Source organism: Porites lutea, chromosome 9 (genome assembly GCF_958299795.1).
Source record: "Porites lutea chromosome 9, jaPorLute2.1, whole genome shotgun sequence".
NCBI lineage: Eukaryota > Metazoa > Cnidaria > Anthozoa > Scleractinia > Poritidae > Porites > Porites lutea.
This window is the reverse complement of record NC_133209.1, coordinates 11215720-11227309: the sequence shown is the minus strand read 5'-3', so window position 1 is coordinate 11227309 and position 11590 is coordinate 11215720. Positions and strand designations below refer to the sequence as shown.

General features: G+C 36.3%; 2 protein-coding genes across 2 annotated transcripts in view; one reads left to right on the top strand and one right to left on the bottom strand.

Moving 5' to 3' along the window:
* Positions 1 to 1792: 1792 nt before the first annotated feature.
* Positions 1793 to 9885, bottom strand: LOC140948526 (nudC domain-containing protein 2-like). The gene is made up of 4 exons (XM_073397776.1): positions 9671 to 9885; positions 9499 to 9547; positions 7557 to 7708; positions 1793 to 4274 (listed from the first exon to the last, which is right to left on the bottom strand). The coding sequence occupies exons 1-4, from the start codon at positions 9857 to 9859 to the stop codon at positions 4200 to 4202; spliced, it is 465 nt and encodes a 154-aa protein (XP_073253877.1). The 5' UTR covers positions 9860 to 9885; the 3' UTR covers positions 1793 to 4199.
* Positions 9886 to 9941: 56 nt separating this feature from the next.
* Positions 9942 to 11590, top strand: part of LOC140947398 (leucine--tRNA ligase, cytoplasmic-like) — a 69752-nt gene continuing 68103 nt past the window's right edge. Inside the window, exon 1 of the mRNA XM_073396485.1 lies at positions 9942 to 10055. Within this exon, the coding sequence (XP_073252586.1) occupies positions 9942 to 10055 (114 nt within the window). The remainder of the gene's footprint in view (positions 10056 to 11590) is intronic.

Here is an 11590-nt window from a genome sequence, read left to right as displayed (position 1 = left end):
AAAATTTTGCACTTAAACTTCAAGGAAAATGTTGAAAAGTTGATGTGGGAATGTTTACAGCACACCTGAGCGTAACTATCAAACGTTAAACAAGATCTAAGCAAAAAGTAGTTTTGGCCGCCATGTTGGAGAGCAATCATGCCCTCCAACATGGCGGCCAATACAAATGATATTAAAGTCAAAAAAAAAAAAAAAAAATGAGTGCCATAAAATATCTCCCTTAAATGCGTTTCATCTCAAATTTCGGGTGTAAGATAATTTTTATGTGCTCTGTCAATTTTTGGCATCAGCAAGATTCCAACTCATAATTAAAGTATACCTGCCAACCTTTTTACATTTATAGGCGTGACATTTTTTATCTTAAGAGTGCCAAGATTTTTTGTAAGGGTCCGATAATATCCGAAGATGTCGATCCAAAGACGTTCCGAAGACTTCCGAAGATGTTACGAAGAGTTCCGTCTAACACGAACACACTTGGAAGGTATATTAAAGGAAGCATTGGTCACGTGACCTCTTAGTGCAAGTGGCCTATCATCAGAACTGAATGGAGGAAAGATTTCTTTGTCAGGGGTGCATTCAGTAAGTTTAGAAATAGGGGTCTGGAATACTGGCCTGAGCTATATCAGTACTTGCTATGTGATTGGAGGGAGGGTGTGGATACACATAGGCTTTATGGTCAGGGCCCGCGGAGTGGATTTTCAAGTGTGTAGCAGGGGCTAATGGGAAACTAGGAGGGTCCGGGGGCATGGTCCCCCAGGAAAAGTTCAAATTTAAGCCTTCTGAAATGGCTATAAAATATGCATCTTAAACTGCCAATAGTAATATAAATTTGTAATTATTACGGATCAGCACTTAAAAACAACAAGTTGCAACCTGGCCCCAACGTTAGACCAAAATTTAAATGAATATAGACTTTGAAGCTAACCCAACACACTCAACCACTGATCAGTGTTATCCGAACATTTTTAAGTTGGATTCTCTGAAGGTGCCAATGTTGCCTTTCTGATTTTCATTATTGGCAACAGCTACAAGACAAAGTTGGTCTGTTCTCTGTTTGGGGGTGTTCAGTATTGTCAGATTACTAAACCTTTTCTGTGTTGTAAGGGACTCATCTGGGTAACCAAAGGAAAAAAAAAATTACCATCCAAAAAAGTGGAGGGGCTAAAGCCTCCCCAGCCCCACCCCCTGCGTGGTCCCTTATGGTGAAACAGCCCATAGAGGGTGGAGCCTCAAGGGAAGTTTGGGGGGGGGGGGGGTGATGCTGAGACCTTCAAGCCCTGCCCCTGTTAATTAAGACAAAATAGTTTATTTCTCTACACTGCTGAAGAAAGAGACCCTGTTTCATTTCGTTTTGCAGACAGCAATTATTAAAACTAACATCATGGAATAATTCCATGATGTTAGATAGATTTCTTTTGAAAAACATTAAATTGTGCCACACAAACAGACAGCTCATCACCAACCTTCAAACTCTTTTAAAGGCTTCTAGTCCAAAACGACACCCTGCTCAAGACGCTAAATAGTGAAATTGTATACCCTTTCATATCAAGACCCAGACATCCGTACGCTGGTCTGCAGCACAATTGCCTTGCAGTGCTTCATCCCTCCCCTGACCTACCACACAGAAAAGTACTTGGAAGAGCCTGGGAAAAGAAAAAAGAAAAAGAGGGAGTAGGAAGGGGACTAAGGGGGAATGACACGAACCTGCTCCTCAAACGTCCTGGCAATGAACTTTTTGGGGCTTTCTGAAACCAGAAATGAAACTAAAAATCTAGTGAAAAAAAAGCATGGGTCCATGCTGAGATGAGAAAGCAAAAAAACTATTCCCCTTTATTTCATTAACTGGTATAATATTTTATTTATAATTTTTTGTTTATCTTAATTTTATCTGCAAAATGATTGAATGTAAATACTTTTCCAGGCCAAGTGCCTACACTAAGATGGCCCCCACAGGGTTTGCAGACTATGATAATTCTGTACTTTTCATACCCCCAGGGTATGTGGTACTCAACTCCGTAAGCTATGTAGGTATATGCCATCCCAAAGGGTGTGAGTTTAGATCTTGCTCTAGTGAAATCAGAAAGAAAGGGGTAGAAATTGTGAGGCACACCCTCACAAAGAATTCCAATGAGCAACCGCTGCTCCCACCTCTGGACTTTCTCTCAAGAATATTCATTGTACCGTAATTACCAAAGCAAATTAAAATATTAAATACAATAATTAACGTTTAACGTAAAGGTCCCCTTCTTGTTCTTCTTGCAGATATTCTAGTCTTGTTGCCAGAGCCTGTTTTCCTTTTGGTCTGCACCAAGAATTCCTCTTAATTAATGGCCAAACGGATCTCTGGCTAAGTTAATTTAATTGGCTGGTTTAATCCCAGTTGACTAAATAGTAAATGGCAGTATGCATGCTATTAATGACTAACACATTTACATGTAAGGTGTCTCAGACATCTAGTACAACAGGGGAAGCTAAGTAACACAGACACAATGAACATCAATTGCATCTGATTGTCTATCAACGATACAAAATTTACTGACCAATGCATAATATTTATTATATTTTTGTAATATTGAATGAGGATTGAAATGCCTAATTTATTGAAATTCAAACAATTACAGTATCTTTTTTTTTCTTTTTTTTTTGTGATTTTGCATCTGCAGAATTGATGGTTGATAAAACATGCATAGGAAAAGGCCTCTTCTTCTCTCAGGGCCCCTGTGGATACCAGCCTCACTGCTGAACGGGCTACCCTGACTAAATAAAGTTACTTACTTGCTAAGATGAATGGAAAATGCCACTTGGCACTATATCTTTATAAAACTGTATTGAAACACCTTAAGTCACACCAGGCATTGGAAATGTCAAATTATATGTAATAATGTCTTGAACCGCCCTGTTTTTGCACTAAGGATTATTGTAATCATGATTTTTTTTTCACCTTAAAGAACCAACATCAGCACTGAACATTACAAAGTTTAAAATCAGTTAATAACATTTAATTTTGTGATTGTTTTACCATGTACATGAACACTAAAATATACTTCTAGCATACCAGATTCTCATTGCAGATACAGGCAACTCCCTTTATAGCAGACACTGTAGGGACCTTAAGTTAGTGTCCTCTGTAGCGAGAGTTCATAATAGCGGGAGTTTATTTCAGTCAAATGCCTGTAATTCATTTTTGCCCGGAATTTATCTGCTGTCCCTATTATCGGGGTGTCCGTTATAGCGGGGAGTCCGCAAGGCGAGGGTTGACTGTACCTGTATTTTAAAGTGGCTCCATTGTTATTACAAAACAGCTAAATTCTGAAGGACTTAAAAGTTACATTTTAGACTTCTGCTCCAACAATTTATCTGAAACTTATTAACTTATTTGGCATAGGTAACCCTGATGAGTGTTGTGAGTTGTGACCCCGATGATTGTTGTTGACTTTAATGAGTGTTTAATGACCCTGATGATTGTCTTGTGACTGTGATGAGTGTTGTGACCTGATGAGTGTAAAATATAATATCAATATGACCTGATTCCAGAAATTTCAGCTAAAAATAACAGCAAAATTTTTTACTGGAAGTCATTTTCTTCAAATATGAGGGTCCACTTAAATGCTAAAATTATTTCCGAAACAATAATAACATTATTTGACTAGTTGAATTGAATTATTTCATATTATAGCAAAATGACAGCTGAAAGTCTTCTCAAAGTTTAATACTCTATCACATTAAAACCAAAAAAGTTATGACACATAGTTTGTCATGGTTCAATGCACCTCTAATAACAACAGAGCCACCTTCAGACAAACAGAAGTCTTAAGAACAACAAAATTAAACCAAACTAAAACCCAGAAATGAAAACAACATCTTCAACATGTACTGAGTGGCACCTTTAAATTTAAATAAAATCATTTTACTTTGAAGTTTTTCTCAGTTCCACAACCTAATTTATTATATCATTGATGTCTTAAATCTGAAGCTAATTCTTAGCTTTCTTCTGTGTAACTTTAGCTTGTTCCTTCAGCATCACTAGTGTCCACTTTCAGGTTTGAAAGTAATTTTTGCCTGCAATTACAGAGCTGTATACTTGCTATACTTTGGTTGTATGTCATGTCAGCCTCATATCATGAATCCTGTTTTGACAGGTTGGATATGTTTTCATTGACCACTGATTTGGTATTTTATAGTAGCTTGGAGATGTTTGGTCAGCTTGGTAATTTTGGGCCTCCTCCAGAATAGTTTCCAGATATTTCAGCTTTGCTAAAGTCAAAGCCAGGGTTCTGAAATCCAGAAAAAAGGATTGCAGAAATTTCATACTAATCTTGTGGTGTCACATAACACATTGATATGATCATGCACTTTTTAAAAAACGAGCAGGAGTGTATTATCAGGTTTAAAAACTTGAGGTGAAGCAGAGATTTTTTTTTTAAACTCTCGGCTTCACTTCGAGTTTTTAAACCTGATAATATACCCATGCTCGTTTTTTGAACAGCTGCAAAATCTCTGATACAGATCAACACATTATTGCACTAATATTTAGATTTGGAGTTATTCTGGTCTAAAAAGATGGACGTAAAGTTTAGATGTGTCTTTATCAGATATAAAGACAGTCATTAAACATTAATTTCTTTACTGTGTAGTTTTAGAAAATATCCATACTCCCCCACAGAAGGGATGGAGATTCCTGGGGGGGGGGGGGGGGGGGGAGAAGGGGTTCTCAAAGGCCCAAAAATGTAAGTAAATGTATGAACTTTGACTGGAATTTCCAGACAGGTAGGGGGGTCTTAAGAAAAATCCCTTCTGTAGGGGAGGTATGAATAATTTTTGGAACCACAAAATTTGTTTTTTCTTTAGGAATTATTAATGAGTTTTTGAATGTTATTTTATTGTATTTTGCAATAATTATTATTCTAGTATCAAGTAGCCATAATACATGTACTAAAATAATATAACATAAATTAGAATTCTTATGTATTTCAAAAATGAAAGGGCCTCCACTTATTTTCTTAAGAAAGTAAAAGCTAGAATATAATTTAAGTAATAACAAACCATACTTTATAGGTTGTGTAATAAAACCTTGATTGTTGACCCTTTCATAAGTCAGCACATCTAAGTAAAAAATAGGATTGGACCTAAGGAGCACGCCTGGAAATAAATTTATGTTTGTAAAGGACAAACTGTAAAATACATAAACTATTTTATTATTACCTGACCATATCAGGTTACTATATAATATTATGTAATTCCGTCAGGCAATCTAGACAAGTTGTTTGACATGCATACAAGTACAGTGTCTTGATTACTCAAATTTCAGTCAGAATCATAAAAAAACAAACAAAATAATTCAATCTACACTCCAGTGCTACAGTTTTTTGAAGACCTTTTTGAGACAGACGACAGGGTTTGTACTCTACCTCTTGAGCTCTTCGAATTCCATGACTTTCCATGACTATTTCCATGACTTTTTCAAGTTTTCCATTATCTTAGATTAAGCTGTTGCTTTTGAAAATTTTCAAAACTTTCCTTGTTTTAACATATTTCAGACACAAACTCAGGCCTCAGTCCACCAAAATGTGTGCCCTTCGTTCTGTTTGATTTCTCGTCTTGTCTTATGTCCTTTCTTTGTCATCTGCAGTTACTTACAGTGTATCTATTAAATGAATATTTAATTTTCCATGACTTTCCAGCGCTGACAATTATATTCTATGACTTTCCAGGTTTTCCATGACCCGACGAACCCTGGATCATGCAAAATTTGCATGATAAATCAGTGAAGTGTGTAAACTGGTAATTTTATTATATGGGCAATTCCACGTGAGAAATGGGAAAATCATTGTTTTTAAAACTGTTTTTGATTGAATTATTACCTGCAGTGCATTTTAGACATGTCAAAGTGTACTGCAAAATGTTTTTTAATTGCTTTGGGCAAAACTGTTTTCAGGGTGGACACAAAGTATATGTGTGTTGATTTTTTCTTTGACGATACAATCTCTGCGATGCATATTTAAACAAACGGAAACTAAGCATGTTATATTTTTTAACTTAAAACATTTACATCACAATTAATACTTTGCTGGGAACTAATCATATGTCATGTAAAATTTCATCCAAATTATTTCTTAATAGAGGGACAGTGATTACAACCTTTGTCACGGATGTTACGTAACATCCATGACATTAAATCTGTTTTTTCCCTCTCCTTGAAAAAGCAATTAAAGAACAATTAAGGTGATTCCCCGGTTTTGCACTGCGCATCTCTTACTGCGCATAACAAGATGGCCTCTGTAAAAAAGACCATGTGAAGTAACATAATTTATTAAAATGAAGTTGACCGAAGAGAAACGCTATTGCAATTTTTGCTTCCGGTTGTTTCTTGCCGAGGTGAGACTCAATGTGGTGGGAATGTGCGTAATGTAAGCATTACGCGTGTTACTGAGTTCGATTTCCTCACGGAGAACCTCGATAGTGGATGTACTTGTGTAATTTGCGCTTATTCACTTTAATTTTCTCTTAAACGCTTTCTTTATCATAATATGTCCTAAATGTGATATCTCGATGTAAATTCTGTAAAAACAGATTTTTTAATACTTTCTTCCCCCTTTCGCATACATTCTATTTTGAAACTCGCCCCAGGCCTCTCTCAAAAATCAAGGACAATGCATTTGGTGCGCACTTTCTGCAGCTCTACCGCAAAAACGAGTACGGTGACCCCCATTTTTTATTTCATGATTTTAATAAGGACAGTGCTTCCTTTCGGAGAGAAAAAAATTGGCACAAATCTATGTTCAGTCTTTTGGCAATTTTACTAAATTGTACGGATTGAGCTATCACGTGTCGAATAGCGCGTGTCCAATTTAATTTTACTTTGGATCGTAAAGTAAAAACAAGGGCATTAAAAGGCATTTTTCTGGTTCGAAAGTGGATAAACAATGCATTAAAGTCAAATTCTGTGCGATACCACATGCATCATTGAAAAAATCTTTCCTTTTTGTCTAGTTTTGGGCTGCGCGCGGTTTTCGTCAAAGGGTCCAAAATTGCCGTATTTCTCAGCATTGTGACGTCAAAATGAGCACGGTGACCCCCACTTTTTATTACCTTTTTATCATCTTCTTGACTCGTTACATCAGTGTACCAAGTTTCATCTACAATCTATGTTAGGTTCTTTTACTAGGGAATCACCTTAAACTGTTGCTGTTGTACAGCTATCATTCCATCTGATATAGTTTGATGAAGACAAAACTTTGATTTACTGTAACCTCTAATAAATATATGGCAATTTTTTTGTTGGATAATTTATTGTCAGGTAGATGAACCATTGTTACTTACAGCTCAAAGATGGAATTTCAGAGATAATTAATCAAAAAGACAGAAAAAATGATGTTCCTTCTTAAAGCACATAATGGTATAAATATGTATGTTTTTTTGTACTATCAGATTATGAAAGCATAGATTTTTGAGGAAAGTTTGTCAGAAACAAAGTTTGGTATAAAGAACGGAACTTATTAAATTTAAAAAATTATATACTGGTATTTCAATGAATTACATGGTTAAGACTCATGTACCTCTTTCTGGAACCTCTCTAATGTTAACTTTTTTTCCATTTCATTAAAAATCCAAGGATCAGCAGAATATTGATTTGATAACAGTGAGTGCCAACAGTTAGCAGCATCTCGTCCAGATTTCACTAAAATAATTCGTACAAGTTCATTGTCCTCTGAAACGGGAAAGAATAAGAAGTATAACCAATGACAACTGGTGATTTTAAACCTTTACAGGGAATTATTATTGTTTTCAATATTACTGAGTAAGACTGTTGTGAGATCCCCTGCACAGTTGCTTTAACTCAATATTGAATATCATGCGAATTTGGCCCCTTAGGGGAGGGGGGGGGGGGGAGGGGAAGGTTACAAGTTGTGAAAAAAAAAAAAAAAACTGGAATACAATAATTATCATTGTATTCCAGTCTTAAACATCCCATGGGGTATATGTAGTTGCATGCTTGTCTCACTTTATAATTTGTACTGTAAAATATTTTCCCAGTTATGATTAATTTTCTACTCTTTTGGTTGAAAGTACATATGATGCAAAAAGGCCCACCTTCCTGGCAGTTTCTTTTGTGACCGTATAATATGTATTACATGACAAAAAAAACGTGTTTCTTTTGCCAAACAGTGAAAAATGTTCACTGGATAAATCTGATTTTGCATGTGCTATGCGATATCTCACTCAAGCATAAGTTTGTTACTCCCAGATCTCTACATCTTTGTTATCTAGTTACACATCCCTTTCTTTGCACATGCCAGTTTTTTAACTTTTCGGCCCTTTTCAAAAAAATTATCCGATATTGGTGACATTCTGGCAATTGAGAGGAGAAGCTGATACGTTGCATTGCCATGGTAGCAAAACTTCTGGATGACAACAAAACAAAAATTCATCATTATTAATTATTAAGAAGTGAATTATTACTGTTTCAAACTTCATCGATCTTATTCAGTTTCATTTAAATTGTCAAACGTTGGCAAAATTTTTCTGGGGTTGAATCTGAAAGGACTGGATCTAAGTTTACAAAAAGAAAACGAAAATTTTTGTGTTGCATTTACTTACTCCATAAATTAGGAAGTTTAATGTCACAGTCATACAACAACAGCTAAGAACTGTTTGAAAAAGCCTGATACATGTGCATGTGCTTTTTTTTACCGTTCTCGTTACCGTCGCCGTCATCGTTGCGTAAAATTAATTTTATCTCCCGGCCATTGTTGCATATTGTGATCTGATCATGAAATTTTGCTACCATGATTACGTACCTGTAATGTCACACTTCTCTCTCAATCTGTTATACGGGGCCGTACAAAAGAAAGTCCTGAATCAAACTTGGTCATTAATCTTAAATACTGATTTGACCTCAGAATGGATGTTACCTAGTACAACAGCGGAAAATCCGGACGTTTCGTACCCATGGACGTTTCGTACCCAGACGATTCGTACCCAAAGTTGGCGGGAGTTGCTAGGGGGGGTTCGGGGGCATGTCCCCCCCCCCCCCCCCGAGAAATTTTGAACTTTAGTCTCTCGGAAATGCGATTTGCAGCGTTTTCTGGGCCTTTCGGTAACTTTTTTTCGAGTTAATTTAAGTGGAATTTAAAAAGCAATAATCAGAAACAAGCTACATAATCTGGGTGACCGTTAACCTCGCCAATGGTTTTGATCAGTATTTGTTCAAAAAAAATTTGAGTTAACGTACGTAGCCCCTTGAGATCGATGATATGGTAATTTTTTCATAGTATATTGACTGAATTGCTGAATTCTTTGTAATATCATGATGCGTTAAAAATATCCGATGATCGCTTATGTAAAATAAAAATGATCGGCGAAATTCGTCAAAATTTTACCGAGGCGAGTGCCTCGGTTGGCCTCATACTAGCTACGGCGCTGTAAGCACAACAGCAAGCTGGAAGCAATTAGCTTAAGTTTCACCCGCTAATAAATTAAAAAGTTTGGATCCCATACCTAAGACCCATGTACTTTCATCGGCCAAAACAGTCCCGAAAAGGTCACCCTGCAAGAAAAAGAAGGAGGCAAACGGGTTTAATAATCTTAAAGAAAAGACAAAATTGTTTACATTAAGCTTTAGCCTAACTTAACTGTATAATTTCAACGACAGGCACAGTCGTCAATGCACCTGAAAAAGCTCCAGTCCTCTCAAAGTAAATTTTATACTCTTTGGCTTGATAACACATGTGATTTCCCGCCCTTTAGTTCCTTTCGGTACATTGACTTCTATAAATACTTCATCAATCGTCTGTGCCCAATTTCCCCAAGGTGTTTTTGAAGGAACAACTCCGCTTTTTTCATCAAAATGGTCAGCCATTTTTTCAGAGAGAATCACATGACGTACTTCTCGTTGGTAGCAGTTTCTGCTGGCCAGTCGAGTGGGGCTTTAGAAAGTATAAATGCGCCATTGCACACGTGTTGGTGTTATTTCCTCCACCGGTATTTTGAGTTTTTCGCAGCACTTTCGACGAGTTGGAAGCCAAGGATATTGCAGTTTTGTACACGAAATGTCGGTGAGTATTCTGCTTGAATTTTTGTCTCTTTCTTCGCGTGGATTTGATTATATCAATGCTTTTCCGTTCGTGATCTCGATACCAGTCCGGCTACAATGCATGGATGACTGCAATGAGCTTCTTGCCTGTTCTCAAAATTGGCCTTTCTTATGGTTAAACTTTATTCTAAGTCACTCAGTTCGCTACTCATATCCTTAATATCTTATGGAAGATAAATAAATAAAAAATAGGGTAATATATAAATGCTACAGCGTATAATTACAAATTATCAGTAGTTAAAATTTGCAGCTATTGTATCTGATGCAATATTACTTGCAAATGCGTAAATTTAGTGATGCAAATCGCACATGAAGGGAGTGCTGCCTGGGTATCTGAGTTACCTTTACTAAGATTTAAAGCCAACCTTTTGCGCCTTTCTTTAGAAAATGTATTGAAGTGTTTACAGGGGTTTCCATAAAAATTGAAGTAGCCAGCAGGTTTGAATAGAGTAACAGACTGTATCAAAAGGGGCATGTTAGTCCCTGAGGAGGGAGGGGGGGGGGGATGATGTGCTTCCCCAGAAAATTTTGAAAATTGAAAGCCCTAAAATGCGATCTTCAGCGTTCTTGGGACTAAATTGAGGACAAAAGAGCGTGTTTTTCATTCAAAATCATGAACATGTTTTATTACAGCTGCTGGCTCTGTGAGCACGAGGTTTTACATAAGTTGCATGCCGATTCCTAAGACCTGGTAACTAAGCTGTCACGTACACTGTACATGTCATGCTACAGGAGAGCTTTTGTACTGCCTGAATGGAATAATTACAGTGTAGTATGACAACATCACTGCATGATGTATACAGTGGGTGTAAGTGTTATAAAAAATTGCCGAGACTCATACATCTTTTTATTTATGTAGTTTACCTTAAATATTGGGACAACAAAAAAACCTTGTCATTTCCTTAAATCGTCTGTCTTACATTTTTCAGATTTTAGTTATTTTTAGCAGGTAAATTATTAAGTTACAAAGATGCTGTCAATTTTTTTGTATTATATTTTTGTAATTTCACATACATAACTTATAATTATGGTAATTATGGTTCAATATTTCACTCAAAAGATGTAACATTTTGAAGTAAGAGTGTCTTGCCATTTCTGTGCTACTTTTTGGACAAATGGAGCTATTTAATTTTTTTTTTTCACTTTTGGTGTCCTTTTGGTTTGTAATTTTCAAACAACTATCATTAGAAATCCTATAACTACATTATTTTGTGATGTTATTTTCCAAACAAAACTGCTCAAAGAGAAAAATGACATCAACAACTCGATACTGTTTTGAGACTTGAAGAGTGCTAATGAATCCCGGGATTTAAATGTACCTACTGTGAACCATGGGAACTTACAGGAAGTTACACTTAGTGGTCTTGGGCTAAGAGCAAATTTCAAGAACGTCCTTCAAGTTAAATAAATTTGTTCTCCTGTTGTTACTTCTTTGATTACTTCTTTGATAGGTGCTTTGTTATTTGGACTCATTTGATCCATCTCATGCCAAAATAA